The 27658-nt window shown below is 40.2% G+C and overlaps 1 protein-coding gene across 2 annotated transcripts in view; it reads left to right on the top strand.

Annotated features, from left to right (window-relative positions):
- LOC309387618 (gamma-aminobutyric acid receptor subunit rho-2-like) overlaps positions 1 to 27658 on the top strand; it is a 33915-nt gene that overhangs the window by 3793 nt on the left and 2464 nt on the right. The window contains exons 2-8 of one of the 2 annotated variants that reach the window (XM_081944266.1): positions 9422 to 9528; positions 17357 to 17424; positions 18686 to 18909; positions 20199 to 20281; positions 20845 to 20985; positions 22152 to 22304; positions 26273 to 26460. In XM_081944266.1, coding sequence (XP_081800392.1) covers positions 9422 to 9528; positions 17357 to 17424; positions 18686 to 18909; positions 20199 to 20281; positions 20845 to 20985; positions 22152 to 22304; positions 26273 to 26460 — 964 coding nt within the window. The remainder of the gene's footprint in view (positions 1 to 9421; positions 9529 to 17356; positions 17425 to 18685; positions 18910 to 20198; positions 20282 to 20844; positions 20986 to 22151; positions 22305 to 26272; positions 26461 to 27658) is intronic. The other variant, XM_081944267.1, reaches the window with a different exon arrangement.

Raw genomic sequence — 27658 nt, 5'->3', positions numbered from 1 at the left:
AAAGGACAGGCTGTCAAAATGCAAGACTCTCCTCTAATTGCTGCTCAAATAGAGCACGCTACTATGTAGACTAAGATTTAGGGTTACCCTAACTTGAAGTAACTTTCCCAAAGATTTCTTCTGTGGGAACATGGAAGATTGTGCAAGGAAGGAGGAGGAAAAAGACAACTTGAAGATGGCCTTGTAAGTGGCATCAGAAATGCCCAGATGGTTGACTCTGGTTAATCTGTTTTTAATCTGCTATCAAGCTGTTAATCAATGCGTGCATAAGGCAATGTTATTTCACAGGGAATTGGGCTCCATAAGCCCTTCCTTTTCCTACTATTTTAACAGTAAAATTGGTTGGATGAAAACAGTTATGTATTGATTTACACTGTTTAAATCTGTTTTTCTCCCAATGGCATGCAGATATGGTGCTGCAAACTAAGGTTTCTCTTGAGTTTTATAGATAATGCACATATTCTTGGAGATGACTCATTGTAAATAACTCATTTTAGAACTTTGTGCGCAATTTTAAAAGTTTGGAAAATGCCATTTTTTAAATATGTAGTACAAATCCTGTTCCCAAACTTCAGAGGTTTTGACCATATTTTAGTGGAGCAGACATTTGGAGAATTGTGATATACAGGCAGTCCTTAACTTATGATCCACAATTGAGTCTAAAATTTCTGTTACTGAGACAGTTAAGTGAATTTTGCCCCATTTTATGACCTTTCTTGCCACAGTTGTTAAATGAATCAGTTAAGTTAGTAACACAGTTGTTAAATGAATCTGGCTTTCCCGTTGACTTTGCTTGTGAGAAGGTCACAAGATGATCACATGATGAGGGGAGGAGCCCCTCCTTGCCAAAGTCTCCTCCTTGAAGTCTCCTCCAATGCTCTGAGATCGCAGTCGATACTTTTACCACTGGGTGGTCCAAATGGACCTAAACCATCCCACAGAGACAGTGAACAGGAAGAATACATCTTGCTGATCTCAGGGACATCGCAAAGTCCCTGATTGATCGAAGATAAGTTCTTCAAGCCGGTGACAAAAAATCCAGCCATTTGGCTGATGAAGTTGGGGCGGCTCCAAAATGGAAGGATATGGAAAGAGAAAGTGTTTCCAGCTGGTGAGGATTTTTTTACTGTTTTAAAAGTGACTGCCTATAATAAAAAACTTAAAGTTAATTTAAATTGGAGAACAGAAGAAATAAGCGGCGGAATTAAATTTGGACTGGTTTTGGACAGTGGGTTATCTTACTTTTTAAATGCTATCTTCACGGATGGAATTTATGCAAGGCTTTTAAAACAAATGGATTAAATTTCCTTCTATTTTTTTTCTTTTACTATTCTCTGTAATCTATGGACTAAAATTCTCCTCTTTCATTACTGTGGGTGTTTTTCTAACTCATTTAAGAATTGGACATTTTTTTAACTTGAAATACAAAAAAGATACAAAAAGAAACAAAAATACATGTAAAACTGCTACTCGCAGGCTAGAGGTTTGTGTATTGGAAACAAAACTTGGCACTTCAAGGTCTCACAGCTTGTTTATAGAGAGATAAAAAGATAAAAAGAAAAGCACACAGATGTTCCTTTGAAGAAAAGATGAAATGTTATTGTGATGCTTAATTCTGTTAAAACCTTCTAAGATAGAGCAGCAGTGTTTGTTAGCTGGAAATAATGGCACAATTTCAACAGCAGAAAGAAGTTTTAAGTCTGCAAAAGATACTCTCAGAATTACAGAAATTATCAGATACATGTGAGAAGATAGAGAAGAAGTTGGAAGTTTTAGTGCATCTAACAGCAAAATATGATGAAGAAGTTGAAGATGCTAATCAAATGGAAAAGTGACGGTTAAAATCCTAAAAATCGAAGAGGAAAATAAATATAAAGAAATTAAAATTGCTGACATTTATGGTGATAGGTTTGCCTCTGAAAAGGGAAAGAGTGGAATACTGAAAGGGGAATTAAATGGAGGGAAAATCTATCCCAGATGGCAAGATACAGAAGAAGGGAAAACAAAAGAATTTATGGATTTAAAGAGAGAAATTTTATTAGCGATATCATTGATAACACTACCGACAATCAAAGATAAGCTGATTAAGGAAACAGAAGAAGGGCATCGAAATTACATGAGATATTCTATAAGCAAAGAGTTGCTAAGAGGAGTCCATACAAAGTTGATTAAGGAGATGATTAGAAGACTGACACCACAAATGGCAGAAAGTATGAGGCTGTTTTGCTACTGGAAAGATACAGGTTGAGGAAGAGTACCATGTTTTCCCGAAAATACAACCTGTCCCGAAACTAAAGCCTTGCCACATTTTTCGCGTGGGCAAAAATATAAGCCCATCCCCGAAAATAAACCCCCTGGACAACCCCCCCCCCCTCCAGCCAGGCAGAGCACCGCTCACTGACCTAGCATTATCCCGAAAGCGCCAAGTCGCAGGAGCCGGGGGGGGGGCAGTATTCACGTTGCTTGTCGCCTTCGGGATACCGCTAGGTTGGGGAGTGGTGTTCTGTCTGGCCAGAGGGGAGAGTTGCCGGGCGGCTGCTCCCTTGTGAACTGGCTCCCGAAGAGCCGGGCACAGCCTCAGAAGCGAAGCAGCCATGAGGTAACCATGCTCACAAGCAGCCCCCAAGCAAATCCCCTCTCCAGCTGGGCAGAGCTCCATGCACTGACCTAGTGGGTATCCCTAAGGTGCCAAGCCATGTGGTGCTCTGCCCGCCCCCCAGCTCCCGCGGCTTGGCACATTCGGGATATCCCCTAGGTCAGTGCATGGAGTTCTGCCCGGCTGGAGAAGGGGGTTGCGCGAGCGCCTGTTCCGCGTGCAGCTTCACCAAGAAACATGGTATAATTTAAAACTAGCTAAACTTAGCAAAATTTAGTGATAATAGATATAGTTAAATAAATAATTGATAATGATAATAATGTATACAATGTGTAGTGTTATGATAAGTAATAACGATATGAATATTGAATGGTATCAACGAAAGGAAGATTAGAAATTCTTTTGGATTATATATAGATTAATAAAAATAGAATTAAGTTAGATTCAGTTAAGTCTTGATTATTAGGGGGGGAAATGATATGATACAGGATATAGTCAAATAAAGGAAGGATAATGATAATAACGTATATATATGTATGGGTACAACATAAGGAAATGGGATGTAAATTGTAAACAGTGATTTGGAAAGAAGGACAGAAAACTTCGTTATTAAATATTATGGATGTTTAGCTAGAATAGGACATAAGGATTTAGTGTCATTGGAGGATTTTAGAAATCGCAAATGAAATGCCAGTATGTGGTTATGTATTAAATCTTGGTATATTTTATGATGAAAGATGTTTAAACAATTATAGTCAAATGAAAATGGAGGTATGATGATGGTAACATGTATAAATATCTGAGTTAAAACATTTGAGTTAATATGAATTATGCTTGATGATTGTGGAAGAGATGCATGAAAGTCTTTTGTAACCAACTGATACACTTTCTACAGTATGTAAAGAAGGGAGATTTTATGTGTTGTGTTTGTTTTGAAAATAAAAAATAAAAAAAACTTCTATATAAAAAAAGATGATCACATGATCCTGGATCACTACAAGCTCATAAATATGAATCTGTTGCCAAGCATCTGAATTTTGATCACATGACCATGGGGATGCTGCAATGGTTGTAAGTGTGAAAAATGGCCATAAGTCATTTTTTTACTGTTGTAACTTTGAACAGTCACTAAGTGAATTGTATGTTAGGGCTACCTGTATAGATACACACATACAGTAAATGAACAATGTAATTTCATTTAGTACATAGTATAGTTTTACAGTTCCAATATCAAATCAGCCCAAGGATCAGATATTTAGCAAGATTAGCAACAATACCTGTTTACCAATGTGTTCTGTAGTTTGGGAGTGAGGCAAGTCAGTATCTTTTCCTGAAGAACTGTTAATGCCTAACTATCTACACACTAAGAGGGCCAGCAGATTTGGGCTTTGAAGATCCAGCCAATTGCTAGATCTGCTGGCTGGAGAATTATTTGAGTTAAAGTCCACACATCTTAAAATTGCTGAAATTGAGAAACACTGTGATATATGATAGCCCAGTGATAGCGAACCTTTTTTGGCTCGCGTGCCACAAGTGGGGGGAGCGCAGGGGGGTCGTGTGCGGGCGTGCCGCATCCATAATGCAATGCGTGACCCCCCAGTGCGCATGCGCGCACAACAGGCGCGACCCCCACGACCCCCCCCATTTTTACATGCTTTTTTCACCCTCCCCAGGATCCAGAGGCTTTATAGGAGCCTCGAGAGGGCGAAAAGAGCCTCCTCCGCCCCCCGGAGGCCCTCCGGAGGCTTCAGGGACCATCTGGAGGCTTCCCTGAAGCCTTCTGAACGCTTAAAATGACCCTCGGAGCAAACCGGAAATCACTTCCGGTTTGCTTGGAGGGTCATTTTAAGCGTTCTGAAGGCTTCAGGGACCGTCCGGAGGCTTCCCTGACACCTTCGGAGCACTCAAAACGACCCTTCGAGCAAACCGGAAGTGACTTCCGGTTTGCTCGGAGGGTCGTTTTGAGCACTCCGAAGCCTTCAGGGACTGTCCGGACGGTCCCTGAAGCCTTCGGAACGCTTAAAATGACCCTCCAAGCAAACCGGAAGTCATTTCCGGTTTGCTCGGAGGGTCATTTTACGCATTCAGGGAAGCCTCCGGACGGTCCCTGAAGCCTCCGGGGGGGCGGGGGACGCTCTTTTCGCCCTCCCCAGGCTCCTATAAAGCCTCTGGAGCCTGGGGAGGGCGAAAAAATGGCTTTTAAAAACAGTGAACTCAGCTGGCCAGCGCCTTGCGTGCCCTGACAAATGGCTCCGCGTGCCACCTGTGGCACGTGTGCCATAGGTTCGCCATCACTGTGATAGCCAATAGTAAGTTTTTTGCATCTCTTTGCTGCTATCTAATAGTCATCTGGATTTTATATCCTTGGCTAAATAACCATTTGAAGGAGCATTAGAAGAACCAGGTTATTTAGCTATCTACAGTAGTACAGTGCAGTCTTGCTTACCTTTATTATTCATTCATTTAAACAGAGTGCACTGAATTCAAAGTTCATATGGTTGGGTTGATACCACCAAAATTTCATTCAGTTATATTTAATAATAATAATAATAAACTTTAATTTATAAACCGCACCGTTTCCTAAACAGGACTCGGGACGGTGTACAGTCATATTAAAACAGTATAAATACAAAATATGGGTATACTTAAATATACAAATAGGTAAAAGGAGGAGGTAGGATGTGGACTGTACAATATTTAAATTAAAATACAAATAAACATTAAAATACATTAAAATACCCTTAAAAACTACCCAATAAGATTTTTGCCAGGAGGTTAAAATGGGACTATAAATCAGTTAAGCCAGCTAATTGGAACAGGTGGGTCTTAAGCTTCTGTCGGAAGGAGCGGAGGTCGGTGGTAGTTCTAATATCGGGGGGGGAGGTCATTCCAGAGGGTTGGGCCCATCACAGAGAAGGCTCTACTCCTGGGCGCCGCCCGTTGACACTGCTTAGTGGACGGCACCTGGAGGCGTCCCTCCCTGTGAGAGCGGGGACTGTACCTTTTAGAGAACCTGTTGGCTGTATGTCTTTATTTGTATGAATTCAGGCAATTAATCTTTATATATAAAAGCAAAATACCACTCATGCATCATCACAAAATCTCCAGAACAGTAAAGCCTACATACTTCAAATTTGCCACGTATGTTCCTCTTGGCTTTTAGGCACTCACTAAGAAAGGATTTTTCGAAATGACCATCAGAGCATTAGTATTTCCTATATTATTATTAACACACTCTGACGCTAAGGAGTTCTACTCCCCCTCCCCACCTGAAAAGAAATCTGTTCCAAATGCAAAATACAAGCAGAGGAGAGGAGTTTCAGTTTTACTTTCACAGCAGCAAACAGCTTTACCACAGAACAGTTCAGCTAAGCCATACCCAGGCGCTTTCCTGTCTCCTCCTTGCTCACCTAGCAAATGCTGTTTGAGTTTCCAAACACCCCTCAACTTTCTCACACACTGACAAGACGTTAGCCAGATGAATACCGATGGATGCTGGTAGACAGAGGCAGATTCCCCCCCACCTTATTTTCTTCCTCAATTCAGATGAATATGTTCCTTCTACTGTAGCACCAGCTAAAGGGAAAAGAAGCAAAAAACATAGAAAAAGATTTACAGATGTGATTAGGAAAGCACAAGTAAGGGAAGCTGCACAGAAGTATCATCAAACTCATGCCCAAGTCAGTAGACAGGCTGTAAAAAGTATACATCTAATAACCCCTACGTTAATCAGTCACAAATGAGATCAATTCCTTGGACTAATAAGTATTTGTCTGGTTTTAAACATGAACTTCAAATTGATTGCTCCAGGGACAAGGTTGTTGATCTCAGATCCTGGTTACCCTGTGCCTGGTGCCGTGCTCTAAAGTGGCAGGATGAGAGTCCTGGTATGTGCTGCAGTGGTGGTAAAGTCCACTTCCCTCCCCTGAACGCTTACACAGCCTACTCACCCACCAGCATCCAACGTCAAAGCACTTACTTTCTGCTGTCCAGAAGTACAATGGATGCTTCCAAATGACATCTTTTGGAGCCAGAGAGGTGAAGGAGGGAATTTTATGCCAACATTCAAAGTGCAGGAGCAGGTCTACCACAGGATAAGGAGTATCATGGTGGGACCTCAGCAGCAGTCTTCATTTCTCCAGGTATACTTTATGCTGATGACAATGAGAGGGACATCCATTATGGAATCTACCCAGGCGTTAATCAACAACTGGTTAGCCAACTGCAGAAGTTGCTGCGTGAACATAAGTATATTCTGGAACTTAAAGCTGCTGTTGATTCTGTTCCTAAGGGCCACAAGGACTTCCAAGTGGTGATTAACGCTGATAGGAAGCCTTCTGGAGAGCACCGAGGTCATTTCAATGCCCCCACAACTACAGAGGTGGCTGTTTTCATTGTCGGCCAGGATTTTGAGAAGAGAGATATCGTTCTCCACAGCAGAAACAACAGATTGTTAAGAATCAGTGAGATGCACCATGCCTATGACGCTCTCTAGTACCCTCTGATGTTCTGTCGTGGAGAAGATGGCTATTACATCAATATACCTCAGTGCGACCAAATACCAAGGTTCCTCTCAAGAAGACCTTGCCTGCTGCTGCCTTTTACAGCGATAGGATAATGGAGCGTGATGGCGAAGAATGCTGCCTACTGCTGTTCTAGGTCTGTAGCAAAGCACGGGTATCCAACTGACTAGTAATATATACATACAATAAATAGAAATAACTAAGCTTTGGATTAAATTTATGGATACCTATTCAATCAGACCAATTGCATGGAGAGATAGCTCAATGAACACATTAAAGTTGACTCTGAAAAGGAAACATTAACTACAGATACAATGAGAACTTATTTTGTTTTTAAAAGTACAGGTATCTTTGACTTATAACCACAATTGAGCCCAACATTTTTGTTGTTAAGTGAGACAGTTAAGTGAGTTTTGCCCCTTTACCTCCTTTTTTGCCACAGTCGCTAAGTACAGTTAACTGCAGTTAAGTTAGTTAAGTGATTCTGGCTTCCTCGTTGATTTGCCTTCTCAGAAGGTCGCAAAAGGGGATTCCATGACCCTGAGACACTGCACCGTCATAAATATGAATCATCTGAATTTTGATCACATGACCATGGGGACTGCTGCAACAGTCTTAAGTGTGAAAAATGGTTCTAAGTCACTTTTTTCAGTGCCATTGTAACTTCAGTCGGTCATTAAATGAATGGTTGTAAGTCAAGGACTACCTGTAGATAAGATTCTGTTGTGTTGGTCAGCATAAAAGGTACTAAAGTAGAAATGCCCTGGGAATTTGTTGGTCTATAATACCCACCAACCCTAACACCATGAAGATCATTGTTGTCTGGATGAGGTCCAGGTTGGGGAAAGGCTACTGCTGTAACTGATAGAATCAGTGCATTCAGTTTTCACGTTTTCAATTCCTACACTTCCGCTTGTGCTCAGGCACAACTAGAGATCCAGATATATGATATTGTAACAATTTCTCTTATGCTATGTTTTCTCTGCTTCTTCGGGAAAGTTCTTTATATTCCCAATTTAGCACAAAGGTACCATGTTGGGACTTAGACCTGACTCAATATGCTGGCATGCTCTCCCATCATGATAACTTTGGATAGTGAGACAGGCAGCATATACATTTAATAAATAATGAAAATCATTTCATGGTCACTCCAGTGCATGGAATCCCTTTGCAAAGATGTAATTTCAGTATATTATTATTATTATTATTATTATTATTATTATTATTATTATTATTATTATTATTATTATTATTATTATTATTATTATTATTATTATTCGATTGTATCGCAGCGGCAAGTTGATTCGCCGGATTTGGCATTGATTACTAGTCGGGCCCCACCCAGGGGCCTAGGACGTCGTAACGTATTTTCGTAATATGTGTGCGGATCCAAGCAGTGTGGCCTTTTGCATTTGACTGATGGTGATTTTGTCAATTTTTAACTGTTTTAAATGTAATTCCAGTGCTTTTGGAATAGCACCCAGTGTGCCGATTACCACTGGAATTACCACTGCTGGTTTGTGCCATAATTGTTGAATTTCAATTTTTAAGTCCTGGTATTTCACGATTTTTTCATATTCCTTCTCGGCGACCCTGCTATCACCTGGTATTGCGATGTCTATGATTGTAACCTTATTTTTCTCAACCAGTGTGATGTCTGGTGTATTTTGCGCCAGTATTTTATCCGTTTGTATGCGAAAATCCCACAAGATCTTGACCATCTGACCCTCGACGACTTTTTCAGGCTTATGTTCCCACCAGTTTGTTGCTGTTTTAATGTTATAATTTTTGCACAAATTCCAGTGGATCATTTGTGCCACTGAATTGTGCCGCATTTTATAGTCAGTCTGCGCGATTTTTTTACAGCAGCTGAGTACGTGGTCAACAGTTTCATCAACTTCTTTGCAGAGTCTGCATTTGGCATCATCAGAGGATTTTTCGATTTTGGTCTTAATGGCATTTGTGCGGATAGCTTGTTCTTGCGCAGCCAGGATTAGTGACTCTGTTTCTTTCTTTAATGTACCTGCTGTTAACCATAACCAAGTTTTTTTACTGTCCACTTTATCTTTTATTTTTTCCAGAAATTGGCCATGCAATGCTTTGTATTATTATTATTATTGTTGTTGTTGTTGTTGTTGTTGTTGTTGTTGTTATTATTATTATTATTATTATTATTATTATTATTATTATTATTATTATTATTATTATTATTATTATTAGCAAATTACCCCATCCGCTTTTTAAAGTGGTCCTTCTCACAGTTTTCAGATATTATAGCTTGTATTTTTGTTTTTCAATTTAGTTACTCGTATAAAAAGAACTATGACATGACCAAAACTTGGCCAGGGAACAGCAAAAGACTTCTGAGAGTAGATGACCATGATTTCTCCATGAGGCCTGCCTTTGGAGGTAAGAAATGTGTGTTTACTCATCTCTGTAAAGTTGAATTATTCAGCTTAGAAGCTCCAAAGAAGCTGCTTCAAGCTACTTTTTAAATGAAGCCCCCCAAGCGGATGGTGAGATGATGATTTCAGAGTGTTGCTAAAACTAGAATATAAATGTACCAGTGACTTTCCAGGAACAAATGGAAGGACTGTGTGTCCATCTTATTGTCAAGCATTTTCAGGAAATCTGGTTTGCTAAATGATACTCTTATACTGGGGAGCTATAGATCTTGAAACTATAGAGAAAACACACAACATATCTGTTCTATTGAACTGACTACATTCTCACAACTCAAGGTAAGTAAAATATTTATTAGCCCAAAACCAGTTGCCTTAGGTTCCTTACATTTTACCACATTAAAGCCTAATACAGTGCATTTTCTCAGCAATAATTTAGAGCCCAAGCTTGGTTTCTCTGACTGGATCCCAAATCCTGGGTTGTGGTTCTTTGTCTCAGTCAATTCCTGCATCCTACTTTGGGACAAAGGAGTAGTGCAGGGTCACTTGCAGTAGACAAGGTCCTCAATTGAGCTCCAAAAGCCCTCTAACTACTTCTGCTGCAAATCATTTGGGCTGATATTTGCTGATATTCAGCAAGTCAGGCAGTCAGTGATGATAAAATGCTGCATGCGATTGGCCGATCAATACTTGCCCTAATTTATATGTGAGAAGCATGTTAAAAGGGAGCTGGGCTTCCACTGTCCGGTGGCATCTGCTATTTCAGTGTTCTCTGCAGATGCCCCTACTGCTATTTAAGGCAGGAAAAGCAAAATGCCACAGTGTAAATCATAAAATGGATTACATAATTGATAAACAAACCCTTCCCCTTCAAGTTGAATGGGAGAAGAAAAAAAACCAGGAAATTGTAGCCTCTTGTGTAACATTTTTTCATCCTTTCTGCCCTTTGACCCCCTCCCCCAAAATGCCATACTTCCATGGGAAAGATAGATTCCCTATGAACCTGCATTCAATATTTCTGCTCGCTTGTGGCCTCTCTTCCCCTTCAACCAAATCCTTTTCTGTCTAAATAGGAGACCTGACATGTTTTGACCCTTCCTAAGTGATTCCTCAGTGCCAGTGACTTCACTATTGCTAGCAGATGTTCAGGCATTATTTGTTACAAATATTAACCTATAACCATTATGTAAATGTTGCTCTTAGACTCCCTTCCTCAAATTCTGAGTCAAAGCATTTTCATCTAGGTCAGCTCATTTTTCCACTGAAAGCAACTGGGATTCCATGAATAAGCAGCTTTAGCTGATACTTAAAATAGCGCTATCTTTTCTGTGGAAGAACAGCCTAATGTGTTGTAGCAGAGGTTGTTATTCATTTCCTCTATCCCCTATTTAGAACACACAGCTCCTACTGGAGGGCCTTTAATCTGGACGTACAGCTGAAAATATAAATGGGCCCACTTCAAGGGCAAAACTAATTGCTACATGTTATTGTTGTTAACACATTGTCATAGGTGAAAGAATACCACAGTGTCCTACAGTATCTAGTATATAACTATCAAGTTGTTTCCAGAGCTTTGAGAGATTTCCTTGGGTTTGGTTTTGTACATGGAAATTTGGTACTGCAGGTCCCCTGCCTTACATCCCACCTAGGTGCCTCAGGTAAAATTGAGTCCCAGGTACTGCATTTTTCAAGAAAAGAGGCAATATAAAGCTTCTGAATTGTACTGTTTTCCTTGAAGAGGTTATTATTGTGATTGCACAATATGGCTTGCTCGTGCAGATCTTTTAACCATACCAGTTAAACCCAGCACACAAGGATGAATAGGTACCTTCTGAGAAGTCTCAGTACAGCTCAGCCTCCTGGTTGATTTTATTTTATTTTATTTTAGGTCTGAAGGTTTGATGTGACTGAAACCTCTTGGTCCTTTAGGCGGGGGATCTCGGGGGCTGAAAATGAACAGGAACAACCATAAGAGCTGAACTACAAGTTCCATGGAATTGGAATGATTCATATAAACTTGAAATGGAAACTTGGGGACAGTCAAATTTGCTTGTGCAGGATTCACACAGGCAATCTCCATCCTTTCAGTTTGTGTTTGTGTGAAGCATTGTCCTCCATCACCTGTTTGTTTTTGGCAAGAAAAAAAAAAGATTAGGTCAGACTAGATTTATTTGTTTAAGTACTACAGGAAAAGGCTGTATTGAAAATTGGTATCTAAAGGATCTTCCTATTTTCAGGAAAAAGAGATTGAAGACACAGAGATGTTTTCCCTGTAAGTTAGGAAAGCAGCATGAAAGGAATTTTGTTCAGAAAGAGGATCTCTGGGAAAATAATTAAGAAACAGCTGTCTAAATTCTCAACCTCCTTCCAGAATCGCATTTCAGTTTGTAAAAGAAATTGTTGGAAGGGCTTTCCAAGGGAGAAACAGATTGTAGCATCAGTCTACAGTAGTTGTGCATGCCCTACCTACCCTGGCAGGCTGAGAAGATGCTCTATTAAGACTTCTCTGGAAAGCTCCTTAAATCAGAGCCTCTAAAATTTCAGAGCTTTATGTAATGATTGTAAGTATCGTTTTAATGAAGCAGAGCTTTATTCTATGAAATAATTTGGAGCTCTATGAGGCTTCAGGAACTTTATGAAATGCCTGGTTTTCTAGGACAGAATGCAGGATGGAATGTGCTTGGTGTTATGAGGAAAGCAGAAAGTCCACAGCTTTGCTTTTTCCTCATAAGATACATGTAGATACAGGGCGTTGTTGTTGCAAGGGAGAGTATATGGATGGGAGGAAGTACTACTTTCTTCCCTACCCATACCTTTTTCCCTACAAATGCTGCTCTTTCTAATGTTGTCCCTGCCATTTTGGATGTGGTTGTGTATAAGGTACTGAACACATATTCGCCAACCCAATTCTAGTTTTCTGCAAATCCAATTTCATGTGGTTCAAGATGTTGTATGAGACCCCAGAAAATTATGTTGATTGAGTGGCTACAATACAATAGTAGAGTTGGAAGGGACCTTGGAGGTCTTCTAGTCCAACCCCCTGCCTAGGCAGGAAACCCTATACCGTTTCAGACAAATAGCTATCCAACATCTTCTTAAAGACTTCCAGTGTTGGGGCATTCACAACTTCTGGAGGCAAGCTGTTCCACTGATTAATTGTTCTCACTGTCAGGAAATTCCTCCTCAGTTCTAAATTGCTTCTCTCCTTGATTAGTTTCCACCCATTGCTTCTTGTTCTACCCTCAGGTGCTTTGGAGAATAGTTTGACTCCCTCTTCTTTGTGGCAACCTCTGAGATATTGGAATAATGCTATCATGTCTCCCCTAGTCCTTCTTTCTCTTAAGCTAAACATACCCAGTTCCTGCAACCGTTCTTCATATGTTTTAGTCTCCAGTCCCCTAAATCATAGTGCAAATTACAAAAAGATTTTTTTCCCCCCTCAGCCAATGTCCACTAGTATGAAGTAGCCCAGCTGAGTTAAAAAAATCAGCCCTGAGGAGAATGGTGAAAAAAAATGGCAGGAGCAGATGTAGGAGGGAATCAGTCTCCTAGGCCCTTAATCTCTCATTTGGGGGGAGAAATTACATCCTGAAAAGAAGAAAGGTTCCCGAAAAATCCAGGCTGGGATTGGAAAGAGGCAAAGATGGCATTGTGTGGGGCATTGAGGAATAAGAGCTTATTACCTAGTCACTGGGGGGGAAAGGTCAATTAAACTGGGAAAGAATTTACGAGGTAGCTTTGTATTACTGGTTCTGTCCCAAACAAGTGCATTAGACTTTTTACTACTTCTGCTGACAAGATGATGCATGTAGAAATAAGTTCTACTGTTTTTAATTCATTTGAGGGGGAGCATTATTTTGCCTATTCCACAGGCTACTTCTTGCTGCTGGTATCCACAGGCTCTTGTCATTCTTTTGCAGCAGTTAGCAGTTTGGCATAGACGAGACCTCTGGTGAAATTGACAAGAGGCCTGTCAGTTTTTCCCTTTCGCTGGAGGGAGGGGGGGAAGTGAAAGAGTGGAGTGAAACATAAGAGGGCCCCTTTGAGAATCCTTTCAGACCCTCCACCACAATGATGAGGTATTACTTGGATTATTTCTGAACCTTTGCTTATCACTCTTCCGAAAGAGTGCTAAGCCTGTGTCTGAAAACAGATTAGCTGACAGGTCAATAGGACAGAAGACAAGCACAGGAGCAGGTTGGAGGAGGCATCTTTCTATGACTATCTGTCACTCAGCTTGAAAGTTGGCTGAAGCATCCATCACGGGGACCAGTTGCCCAGCCTGCCCTGGTTTTTTTCCGCTAGGATGAAACACAGAGTAGAAGGCGAGAAGAAGCGTTGGAATCCACCAATTGCGGTCCCTGAAGTATCCTGGATCAAAGCTGCAGGAATAGCATCTCTCACCCACCTCATGATTAAAGCAGGATAGAAACGAGACAGAGAATATTATATGTATTTCAAAATGCATCGTTTATTCCTAACCCTTGAGATATGATAGGATCACTGAAATATTTAGGAGAAGATTGGTATCACAGAGCTGCTACACACATATTTCTTTATGGCAAAAAATCAACAACAGCCCTACAACACTCTCTCTATATCTAGCTCTCACTCGATCCTGGGATATCTTATTTTTGTTGTGGACTAGAAGGCTGGTCCCATGGAGGAAACACTACTTCAACACTCCATGCCATGAAATTCTCCAAGGATATGTTTCTCGGAGGGTACTGCTGAGAAAAACAAGGAATTTATATTTCCCTTTCTCCTCTCTGGCTTGAAGCTTTTTCTAATAGCTTGGATAGGAGTATTAGTACTTTGTGCATCTGGATGCATGATTACTGATACTGTTTGTTAGTATTTAAAATGGTACAAGATTCTTGGTGCTCTTTCATTTTGTGAAAGATCCTTACAGATCTTTCTCCATGCCCCATTGTTGCCCTCTTTCAAAGGAGCCTTAGAAACACAAAGCACAGTAATTTGCATCTAATTATTAATTCATTAAATTTAATCCACTGTGGATCTATAGGCTTAAGTTTTTTTTTAAAGAAGCCTTCTATCCATCATTGCTTTAATTCAGTGGTTCCCAAAGTGGGCGGTACCGCCTCCTAAGGAGCGGTGGGATGACTTAGGGGGGTGCTAAGAGGCAAGTGGGGTGGCAGGCGGGCGCTAAGAGGCAAGGGGGGCAGCAGGGGGACGCCAAGAGGCAAGGGGGTTGGCAGGCCGCAGAGAAGGAGCTGCACTGAGCCTACAGCTTCAGCTGGCCAACCTGCCATAAATGCCCTTTCTTCGTTGATCTACTTGATACTACCACTGCTGCTTCTCGCTGCTGCTGCTGTCCGCCGCGGCAACTTAAGCAACAGCAGAATCGATCCTAACTATCAACGGCCTCAACCACCGCCCAGCAAGAGAGAGAGAGAGAGAGAGAGAGAGAGAGAGAGAGAGAGAGAGAGTAGTGCAACCGAGGAGGGGAGGGAGTCGAAACAACTAAATCGGAAGACACCGAGCTGCTCCCACGCGACGGCTACGCACACGCTGCTCAGGCTTTTTTCCTCCCCCCTCTCCAGCCTGAGTGCCACGGCTTGGAACGTGCATGCTCCCTGAGCCCGCCGCAGACATGGGCCACTCCCGTCCTCCCCATCCCGTTGAATGGTTGCTTCTTGCCTCTTGCATACCGTGCATTCCTCAGGATAGCCAGTCAGTCGGCGCACGCTCCGCCGATCCGCACATTGTGCATCAAGGATGGCAGTATTGTGTTTCGCAGGCAGGGAGCCCTCATTTCTGCGGGTGCGCAAAGGACGATCCCAGGACCGGGGGTCCCCATATGTGCGTGTGGCAACTAAAATCCTCCGACGACACAAAAAGGGGGTGGTGGGTGGTGTTCCTTGGGTGGAAGGGGACAGCAGGGCAATGGCCAAAGGGAATTTCGCTGTGGGCAACGACAAAGCAAGTTTTGCATGAACTCCAGGGGCAAACTGGTAGGAAATGGGCTGCTCTTTTTAAGTATCTTTAGGACAAACCATCACCCAAAACTACTGGAAACTAGAGCCAGGGGTTAATGCCACTGAAAAGGCTCCTCTGATACCTTGAGAGGAGAGGAGAGGAAAACAGTTCTGATGCTTTTAGAGCAGTGTCTCTCAACCTTCACAACTTGAAGATGTCTGGACTTCAACTCCCAGAATTCCCCAGCCAGTATTCTCTGGTTGGGGAATTCTGGGAGTTGAAGTCGAGACATCTTCAAGTTGCCAAGGTTGGGAGACATTGCACTCTGCTAAGTGATTTAAAACCAGGCATTGGGAAACTGGTATCACTTCAAGCCCATCCATCACATTAAGAATTTACTGAACAGTGAAGTAGTTACTAAATTTTACTGAGTTCACTAAGTTACTAGTTACTAAGGTTCTTGATAAATGACTATCAGACTTTGAAAACCTGGTATCACTGGATCATGTTCAACAATTTTGTTGAATTAACATTAAAAAGGTTGTTAAATTGGATTTTGAATAAATGTGCAATTAATTGTTATAGTTTTGAATTTTCCTGTTACAAACCGCCCAGTCACATGACACCCCCCCCCAAGCCGCGCCGCGCCGCGCCCACAGAAGCAGTAGTAAAAAAAATTGAATTCCACCACTGGGTGGGGGGCACTGAGGATCAGTTTGTAGCACCAATGGGGCGGTGGACTGAAAAAGTTTGGGAACCACCGCTTTAATTCATAAAAGGATGCCCAGTATTTTTGTTATAAGACTTGTTTGATAGTTACAGTTGCTTAGTGTGTTTTTTTAACACTATCCTCTGCTATGGTATGCTGAGTGCTTTTCATCACATCTGACCCAAGAGGGGTGATGTCACCTATTTTAGTTCCCTGATCCAATTGCTCTGGGAAAATAGGAAATCTCCTTTGTAATTGATGCAGCAAAATCTGATAGCTAGGCTTGGCAGTGCATGGTCCAAGAACTAGCCCTTAATGTACATTACAGAGAGAAAAAACGTATTTCAATATTACAAATACAAATCCTAAAGAGGAAACCATTTGTGCGCAGCTGAAATATAACTTAAGGCGGACATTTGTTCTTGAATGGGTATTTCTTTCATTCTTTTATTCACAAGGAAATGCTAATCCCTTTCAACTCTCAATTGGACCCTGCCCTCTGTTTGCTTCAACAGTGCTCTTTTCCATTACCAACTCTACCCTGTTTCCCTGAAAATAAGACCTCCCCAGATAATAAGCCCAATTGGCCTTTTGAGCGCATGCACTAAAATAAGCCCTCCCCTAAAATATTTAAACACATGCACAGCCAGTCCTCACCATTTCCTGGGGGGAGAAGTGGGGAATATGCTTCACGTGCCCCACATGCGCCTGCCATCCATGCAGAATGGCCTTGCGGAAGCCGCTCCCACAAACACCTAGCTACTGTGCCACTTCTCTTAGTGGCGGCCGCAAAAAGAGTGGCAGGCCCAGCGATGCTAAGGCTGGTAAGAGTGTGCCAGAAACAGAGACAGAACTTCCGACCCTCTCTGGATCAGCTGATCCATGGGCTGAGCCACCTGCACCTCAAAAATAATAAGACCTCCCCGAAAATAAGACCAAGTGCTTATTTCGGGAGTCAGAAGAAAATAAAACCCTGTCTTATTTTCAGGGAAACACGGTATCTTTACAGCCAACCCCCACCCACCCTCATTCCTGGAGGGAAGACATAGTAATACTTCATTGTCTCTACAAAGGAGCTGTTCTTTGTTTAATAGATATAGGAAAAGAAAAATCTATTTCAGAAGTTTCATTTAATCATTAAGCAAGAAATACTTATATTCAATATCTCAGTTTCTTTCTCTTGTAGGTCCAGCTATTCCGGTTGGAGTGGATGTGCAGGTTGAAAATTTGGACAGTATTTCAGAAGTCAATATGGTACGCTACTGTTAATGTTAGATTTCTTATCCAAAACCAGATGTGACTTGGATTTTCCCACAGATTAAAGAAAACACATTCTTCCTCCTCCTACCCCCCTCCTGCCCCCCCCCCAATCAAGGGAGATACAATGTTCTGGTTTTTGCCTTTCTGGTGGCCTCAACCATTGTTATTTGGTGCTTTGATGTTGTCTCCATCATCTTCTGGGTCTGGCTTATGTTCTTGATCTTCTCTTTTTGTGTATGCCTTATATCGTATAGCACACAAAGACATACATACATATACATACATACATACATACATACATACATACATACATACATATATATATATATATATATATATATATATATATATATATGCTGGTTTTGTTGTATTCGGGTCTTTTCCCGTGTAAGGTTGAGATTGTCTTTGCAACGTTTCGGCAGGATCTCACCTGCCATCTTCAAGCTGTGGGCTTAAAAGCTTGAAGATGGCAGGTGAAATCCTGCCGAAACGTTGCAAAGACAATCTCAACCTTACACGGGAAAAGACCCGAATACAACAAAACCAGCATACCTACACCCGTGAAAATCTACGAAAACATATATATGTATGTATGTATGTATGTATGTATGTATATGTATATGTATATATATATGTATGTTTAAAAATTTATTGCACTAACTGATTTTTTTGTGGTGCAGCAATCAAAATAATATGATGTTGTCAATGGGATAATTGTTATAAGTTTTCTTTAAAATGAAGCCTAGTTGGAGTTGAATAAAGCTTAATGTGTGAAGAAGTAACACTGAGAGATTGAAATTAAGAGAATGTTTGTGCTTCAGAGAATGCAGAACTAGGTCTCGCAGGAAACCTTGACCTATTTCTTGGCTTCAAATGTTTGCTTGTTTATTTTTAAAAGGAAATCAAGCTCTTGAGTTGATTCTCCCAGGAACTAGTCACATTTGTGCAAGAAATGCAATAATGGTTGGACTTGACAGATCATCCTAATGGTTTAATTTGTTCCCAGGCAATTATAGCCTATTCAGTAAACCATTATTAAACCAACCATGCAATATGTGAACTAAGGTAATATTTGGAGAGCAACAGATGGCCATTGGGAGACAGCCTTCTTCACTGTGATGGGATGGTTCAATTTCTTCTGAGTTTTCTCTGATATCTTAAAAAACCCACAATTATCAATTAATCTAGTTTTTTTATAAGATCAAGAGATATAATCACAAGATATCTCCCACCCACTCCCCACACTTTGTTTCAGGACTTTACGATGACACTGTATTTGAGACATTATTGGAAGGATGAGCGTCTCTCTTTTCCCAGTCGTACGAACAGGAGCATGACTTTTGATGGACGGTTGGTAAAGAAGATCTGGGTGCCAGACATTTTCTTTGTCCACTCTAAGAGATCCTTCATTCATGATACCACCACTGACAACATCATGTTGCGGGTGTTCCCAGATGGCCATGTGCTCTATAGCACGAGGTAATCCCACAGTTATTTCTATATGAACTACTCCTTATTCTTCCTCCAGTATTGTAATTCAAGCAGATCTTTGTTTCATGAACAGATTTCAAATATGAATATGTGGCTTCATATATTACCGTATTTGTCCTGTGCTCATTATACATTAGCCTGTGTGCAGCTCAACATGCAGCTAAACCCACCTATCCTCCAATAAAACAGACCGTGTGCTTAGATCTGAATGCTTTATTGAAAGAACAGGACATGGTGAAACTGGGCAAAATAGGAATACATTCAATGAGAACCAAATACAAGATTACTGCTGAACATAACAATTGATAAATGTAAGCAATTTAAATCTCACCAGCGATGCTCTGTGCGTGAGATGTGGGTTTGTCCTTGGATGACCATGTGCCACAGATTAAGATGGATTCTTCTTGTGCTTCTGCCTTCTCCAAATGCTAAAGGAAATGGAGTCTGGCTTCCCAGAGTGCCCTTGTTTTGAGAGTGTGGGCTAATGGGTAATGGGATGGGGTCAGTTTCAAACAATACACTCGGTATTTGTCTCTCTGGACATTAGATGGGGCTAGAGAGCAACAACAGTATATAAAAGTTATATGCTGGGGCAAGACAGTTTTTATCACATGGCTATAGCTCCTCTTTTGTGATAACATTAACTCTTATTTTTCTACATGGATTCATTCATATATATTACTCTATTACCGTATTTTTTGGAGTACAAGACGGACTTTTTTCCCTCAAAAAAGAGGCTGAAAATCTGGGTGCGTCTTATACACTGAATACAGCATTTTTTTGCCTCCCGAAACCCCACCCACTTCGCCAAAATGGCCATGCATAGCATTTAGGAGGCTGAAGAGTGCTACTGGGGGCTGGGGAGGGCAGAAATGAGCTAAAAGCAGGCCGTATTTTTGCTCAATTCCCCCCCCACCCCCAGTCCCTAGGAGCACTCTATAAGCCGCCTAAAGGCTATGCATGCCGCCTTCTTTTTTTGACAAAAAACAGGCAGTTTTTTTGCTTGTTTTTTTGGGGGGGCACCACCAGGAGCACTCTACAAGCTTCCTAAAGTCTATTCATGCCCCCTTTTTTTGAAAAAAAATGGGTCCATTTTCATGAAAAACGGGCCATTTTTGGGAGGTCTTCAGAGTGCAAACACTTTTTTTTTAATTTGCCTCTTCAAAACCTTGGTGCGTCTTATACTCCAGTGCGTCTTATACTCTAAAACATGTTAATCCCATGCCTGTAGCTCTTTCTTTGTAATGACATCAACTCTTAATTTTTTATATTTCTAGGATCACAGTGACAGCCATGTGCAATATGGACTTCAGCCGTTTCCCTCTAGATTCACAGACGTGTTCATTGGAGCTTGAAAGCTGTCAGTAGCTTTTATTTATCTTTGGTGGTAAAACTACAGGGATAACAAATTAAACAGCAGTCAATCTGTTGACTTTACTGATATCCATTATTTCTGCTTGAGCTGGTTACTTCTGTGCTTTAAGGCAGAGCCAACCTACAGTATCCATTCTTCTGCCTTTAAAAATACACTATTTCCTCTACCTTTTCATGTTCAATGAGCATTAAAAAAGATGTTTGTTAACGGGGGACTCATGGAGTGCTTTAAAAAAAAAAGCAGGGAGTGCATTGGGGAGACCATGTCCAGTAGATTAATAATAGATGGGACTCTGATTTTCTGGACTACTTTCTCTTTGGAGAACTACTTTTGTTTCTCTTAACTGCATGAAACCCATTTGAAGCTTTTTTATGTAGTTTTCATTTATTTCCAACCTCTAAATTTAGAAAATCATTATACAGTGGGGTAGTCTGATGGGTTTTGGGGGAGTCACTAAACACATGGCTCTAATTAATTGTCCTATTTCATAATTTTGCTGCTGACTGGTAAAATAATTATTTTACTGTTTCTTCATCTTACCTTTGCAGATGCATATACAGATGAAGATTTGATGTTATACTGGAAAAACGGGACCGAATCTCTAAAAACAGATGAGAAGATTTCCTTGTCTCAATTCTTGATTCAAAAATTTCATACAACCTCCAGACTTGCTTTCTATAGTAGTACTGGTATGGCAAGAACATTTCACTCCATTCTTTATTAATTTTTTTGACTATATTTCCTCTGACAAACTCAGGCAGCCCACTTAGTCTTCCAAGTACTCTTTTTAATTCTCCCAACTATCCTGTGCAGCATATAGTATTAGAGGTAACTGAGATACTGAATTTTTCAAAGTCTCTTAAGTGAGCTTCATTGCTAAGTACATATTTAAATCTTTGGTGCCGGTACAGAATTTTAAAAACAACATCACTGTGGTCTTGTGTTCTCTATTCAGACAGTTGCTTGGTGAATGTAAATGATCAACAAAATTTATTTAATCATAATTTAAAAGCTTCTTTGCTGTCTCATCTAATATAGCTGTAATAAGACTTCCTCACATTATCTCATGTTATTTACAAAATAAGGTAATTGTTAAAGCAGCATATATGATTTTTTTAAAAAAATCAAACACTCTTTCTGTATAATTCAGGCTTCAGTGCAAAAAGACAATAACTTTCTTGAGAAGACATCTCTCCAGAGATTACAGAATTACAACTATCAATGTCTTCACTATTGAACTGGACGTTCTTGTTTTTTCTTTGAAGACATTTCACTTTTCGTCCAGGAAGCTTCTTCAGCTCTGACAGGATAGATCTATCCTGTTAGAGCTGAAGAAGCTTCCTGGATGAAAAGCGAAACGTCTTCAAAGAAAAAACAAGGAAGTCTAGTTGCCTCCTGAAAAAGCACCTTTGGGACAACCATGATCTGGATGACAGAGAGTCTCTACAGACTTTCACTATTGACGAACTTGATGGGGCAGCTAGGCTGTGTAGTTCAGCATTGTTTCCCTCTTTTTTATGGAAGATAATTGGTTGATAGCAATAAGATTAAGTACCTGTATTTTCAGTGGTGTGTTCAGCATCATTGCACTGTTATAAACAGCATAATTGTTACAAGGACAAATACAGTACTTAAATTCTCTCCTCTTTCCTCCCCCTCCCTCTCTCTTTCTCTGTCTCTCTCTCACGCACAATTAGTCTATTAGCATTTTTATTTTCTTCTTTTTGTATTCTTTCAATCTATCTCTTTTTCTCCCCTCCCCACTTTCTTTATATTTTATCTGTGTGTAACATGCCTTTTCTAATGACTGCTCATGTTTCTGCTCACTTCACATTTTAACATTTTTCTTCAATAGGTCGTTACAACCGCCTTTACATTAACTTTATTCTACATCGCCATATTTTCTTCTTTCTGCTCCAAACATATTTTCCTGCCACGTTAATGGTCATGTTATCCTGGGTTTCCTTCTGGATAGACCATAGAGCTGTGCCTGCAAGAGTGTCATTAGGTGAGGGGTTCCTGTCTAGACACATAAGATATGGCATGACTGTTTCTTACAACATATCTCATTTAGAAAATTATATGCATTCGTTTTGATTTCAATGTCTTAAGATTTTTATTCTAAAAGTAAAATAGGGCAAAGTATGTAAAAGTTATATATTATGCTTTGTCTTCACAGAAATAAAAATATACCATATTGTTCAGACTATAAGATGCACTTTTCATCCTAAAAATAGTGGGTAGAAATGTTTGTGCATCTTATACTCTGAATATTGTGGTGGGGTGGGTGGGAGGGGGGGCTGGTGCGATAACGTTCAGTTGTTCTATGACGGGCGGTGGGGGCAAACAGGCCGTGGTGAACAGGCAGCGGCAGTGGTGAATGGGCCACAGCAATGAATGGGCCACAAAAAACAGGCCGCAGCGGCAAGTGGGTCTAGGACTCTTCTCCTCGTACCCTTCGCCGCCCCTTTTTCACTCCCAGGTTTCCACCCCCAGCCATTAACCTCTTATCATCTCGCCTCTGCTGTTAGGACCCTAGCTGTTCGTACCGGCCAATGGGACCCAGCTTCTTTAGTCCCAGGCCCTTCCTCACAGGCTTTTGGGAGAAACACTGTTCACCCTGGGCTTTTGGGCTCAGGTGACAGTTCCCACCAGCCAATCAGTGGAAGGGAGGGGAGAAAGAGAGAGGGTGGGGAGGAGAAAGTGTTCCATGTGGAGTTTCCTCTCTGGGAGTTTTTTTCTCCGCCCAGTTGCCTCAGGTCCGAGCTAGAAAATCCTTTGCATCCTCCTCCCCCAAATACACAATGGCCACAGGAAAGTTAAAATCATGACTTTCTACTTGTCACAATTCCTCAGACACCTTCTCTTACTTTTACACCAAAGCTCTTAATATTATAATTACTTTAGTCATATAATCTAACTACATTGTAAAACTCAGTCATATACCCTAACATAGACAGATTCCTTTCTGGCAGTGTTTATCTTTTGTTATTCCTGATTGGCCTATTAACAGCACAAAAGGTGTAAGGATTGCTCTGGTACTTTGAGTTACCAATTCCTGGAGGGAATGGGGATAGCATTTAAAAGGACCCATGAGGAATCCAGATCCCAATGCAGGAAGGATACAAGTGACTGCAGGCACATGCTTTCGCAGAGACACGTGCCACAAATGCCCAACAACCAAATAGGCACGAACAGCTAGGGTCCTTTTAGCGGAGGCGAGATGGTAGAGGTTAATGGCAGAGGGCAGAAACCTGGGGGCGGCAAAGAATACGAGGAGAACAGTTCCATTCCGTGGCAAGTGGGCCATGGCAAACAGCCCAGGTGAATACCAGATGGATGCTGGGAGGCAGAGGCAAATTTTTTTCTCGTTTTCCTCCCAAAAAGCTAGATGCATCTTATTGTCCGGAACGTCTTATAGTCTGAAAAATACGCTAATATCTTAGAAATTAATCTTGTATAGATTAGTGTTAACTATAAAATATTTATTCAGTTAGATTTAATTAGGTTAATTAATTAGATTTATATGACTGCCTATGTCACCTGAGGGACTTGGTGAATAACAACAAATAAAAACACATACAAAATAACAACTAATAAAGTAAAATAACAACTAATCTAAGTAAAAACATCCAGGCCTGGGAAGCGTCTCAGAAAATGAACAGAGTTTGAGGTCAATCTTCTTATAGTCTTCTTTTCCCCCCAAAAAATAATTTTATTAAATATTATAATTACAATAGTAAAAACTAATAGAGTAAAAGAAAATAGAATAAAAGATGCAAAGAAAAAAAGGAAAGGTGGAAATAATAAAAATTGAACAATATAATAAAGAAAAAGAAAAGAAACATAAAAAGAAATGATTTCCAACCTTAAGTATAAACAATTTTAATAATTTTCACTTCCTCTTAAATTACAATGATATTTTCTTCCCATAGCCCATCTCTTATCTATAAAACAAATCCATAAAGCATCATTATTTTAGTTTTTGTGTCAATAAAAGTCCATTAAGAGTTACCAGAAATAATGAATCTATTTTAACCTTGATGAATAAACCAATGTTATATTCCTTAATCTTTAATGCATTCAAATAACATCATAGAAGATTTCATTTTGTTTGTCCTTTCAAAACTTTAACATGTCACTTTTGTAAGATCAGTATAATAAAATTATCCAGGTCCATTCTCTTGGCTTGTTATTTATATTCAATTTTAATTGTTAAAATATCTGTCAATTTCCTTTGTATGTCCACAGCAACATCTTTTTCAGTAGTACAGTATAGTTTTCTAGCCTGTCATTTGTAAATCCACTTTCAACTCAGTCTTATAGGTAAAACTGATTTCTCTTTCGTAATATCTTTTAGACACAGTCTAACTATGGAGGCTATTGTCATTGTTAATATTAATTTTTAGTTCCATTTTTCAAAAATGTCCAATATTTCCAGTTTTAGAATATTGTATGCTATTCTGTAACACTCAGCCAAGTTTATGTGTTCTTCTCCTTTAACTGAAATCTTTAGTTCCCTCTACTGTCCAATTTTTGAAATGTTATTTTTTTAAAAAAAATAATCAAAACAAAACCATTTTTCTACAGAAAAGTTCTGTATAATTAATTCCAAAATCTTATTTGAAATTAATATTGACCCTAATTCATCTGTAGCTTTCTAAAATCAAAAATTTTAATCAACCTTTTGCTGTTTTTTTTAAAAAATTAAGGTTGTAGAGATAGTCCTTGAGGTATAATCCTAATGGGACTTGTCCATTCAGGTCATAAATCTTGTAAATCTGTTGTAAAATGAATCAGACTTATTTTAATGACAGTTTTTACTACACTCGTTATGCAAATCAACCGTGACATTAAGTGAAGGAAGATCAGATGTGCTGTTTGCTTTCTTTTGTGAAGTGACCTCTGTGATTGTTAAGAGAACCCACAAGGTCGAGAATTTGCGGGGCTCCCCAGTGGCTCCAGAAGGAACTGCTGCCATCCACTCATCAGCTATTTTGGCAAGGCAAGTTGGCCCTCTGCCTCCAAACTGCAGCCTTTCCATGCAAGTGCTTGGACTTAAATTGGGGTGGGGGATACATTTTCAGGGCTCCCATGGAGCCTCCAGAGGGAACTGCTGCTCCCTGCTCATCAGCTGTTCTGTAAGCAATTTACAGTAGTACTGTACACACCAAGCCTCTAAGCAAAAGCAAGCAAACACAGTACAGTAGAATGCAAAGAAACTTTCTGCAAGCAATCTCGAAACTTGCGCAAACAAATACAGTATAGTATGCAAAGGAACTTCACTCAATCTACTTTCTGTAGATGCTGGCTAGTATTTCCGCAAGCAATTCCAAGAAATGGAAAAAAAAAGAACCTTTATAAAGTATGTACAAACAAGTGCAGTATTATAATGAAAAATGAACGTATTCACAAAGGCAACTCATCCTCCAATCCTCAAGGCAACAGCAACAAAAGAAGCAACAAGAGTAGTAATGAGAGACTCACTCCTCTATGTAGTATCAATGAGAAGGTGGTAGGGGAAGCATGCTGGCTGCAAAGTCCCTGATCTTGATTGGTCATGTGATGGGGGGAAATGTGCTTGACTACATGGACCTTGGAAATAATGTCATAACTACAGACAACTTCTGGATCCCAAAAAGGGAGGTCACACCAGAGGTGGTTCCTATCGGTTCAGACTGGTTCACTCCTTTTGTTAGCAATAAATTATATTTTTTGCAAAATAAAAATAAAAATCTGGCAAGCAACAGGGCCTAGAGGATCTCAGAAGCCTCAGTTATTGGATACTTAACAGGTAATGCCTAGGGGTGGTAGTTACTGTCTGATAATAGTTATTTAATATAAGCTCAAGAGGTTTGCATTTTATCATTTCCACAAAGCCTTTGAAATTAACTGTATCTGGTTATTAGGCTTGATTCAGATAAGCTTGTTGCTTGGCTTGTGTTAATAACATCTTTATGCCTGTGGCTTCTTCAGGAATCACAATAGTCCTGACCATGTCTACCATCATCACTGGTGTCAATGCCTCCATGCCTGGCGTTTCCTATATCAAGGCTGTGGACATTTACCTCTGGGTCAGCTTTGTGTTTGTCTTCCTCTCGGTCATTGAATATGCAGCGGTGAACTACCTGGCAACAGTGCAAGAGCGGAAGGAGCAAGAAAAGGTGAGAAATGCTTACCATGTGCCTGGGTTTATGACTATTTGAACAGCCATCTCCAACCCAGCTGACCCTGTTTGGGAAATCCATAATAGAAATTTCTTCTTTTTAATTTTTAGACTCAAATAATGTAAACAGTACATATACAACTGAATACAAAAAGAAAAAAGAAAGACAAAAGAAAAGGGGGAAAAACACATATTACAGTCCACCCCCCATTCCCAGGAGACCTTTCCCCCCCTTACATTTCTTAGATACACAATATATTCCAATTGTGCCCTTACACCCTCCAAAACAACATATTCTTGAGTAGATTTATTCACTTTGCCTTCCACCAACGCTGATTTTATAAAATCCCCCCCTATTTCATTATAATTATTTATTTTAATCATCCCTTTTTTAAGTTTAATTTCTGTTGTTAATTTATCATTTGTTGCCATATTCCAAATTTCATTATAACACTCATTTCTTTGAATATCCCAATTTCGTCCCCAATATTTAGCCATCACTAATCTAGCTGTTATTATCAAATTTGCAATCCTTTTTTTGTTTCATTTATATCCCGTTTTTCCACCAGCATCAATAATGCAATCCTCAGTGACATCTCTAGATTTACATTCAACAGTGCTCTAATTTCTCTAAACATCATGTCCCATATTTTCTGTGCACTATCACAATTCCACCACATGTATTTATATTTTCCAACCTCTTTCTTGCACCTCCAACAAATATTTGTATATTTACCATCTATTTCTGATATACGTACATACAGGTAGTCCTCACTTAATGGCCACAATTGGGACCAGCCACCTCATTGTTAAGCAATACAGTACTTAAATTAGACAACACTCCTGTAAACTATATTTCTACCACGTGTCAACCCTGAAGCCATTTTGGAGCAGCTTCAAGGCTGCCACAGCTACATTGGTTGAAGCTGTGGGAACGGGAGGTGTATAGATAGCTGGGGACTTGTAGCCAAAACAAAATTCTTTCTCCTGAGAATCCAGGACGTTTTCACTAGGTGCTGGGGAGGCATGGATGGAATCAACTGGAGTTGGGGATGTGACCAGATTGGACTGTGCAATGGGCATGTGGATTGGGGGAAAGAACTTTGACTTAATTTGGGTGGGAAAAACCACTGGCCTTTCAGAGTTGGGTTTTCACCAGATGTGCTAATATGACATGCCTAATAAATCTGTACTTT

This window comes from Natrix helvetica (genome assembly GCF_964273705.1).
Source record: "Natrix helvetica genome assembly, chromosome: 2".
NCBI classification, from domain to species: domain Eukaryota; kingdom Metazoa; phylum Chordata; class Lepidosauria; order Squamata; family Natricidae; genus Natrix; species Natrix helvetica.
Note: the sequence above shows the minus strand (reverse complement) of the source record. Positions and strands in the feature narration are given on the sequence as shown.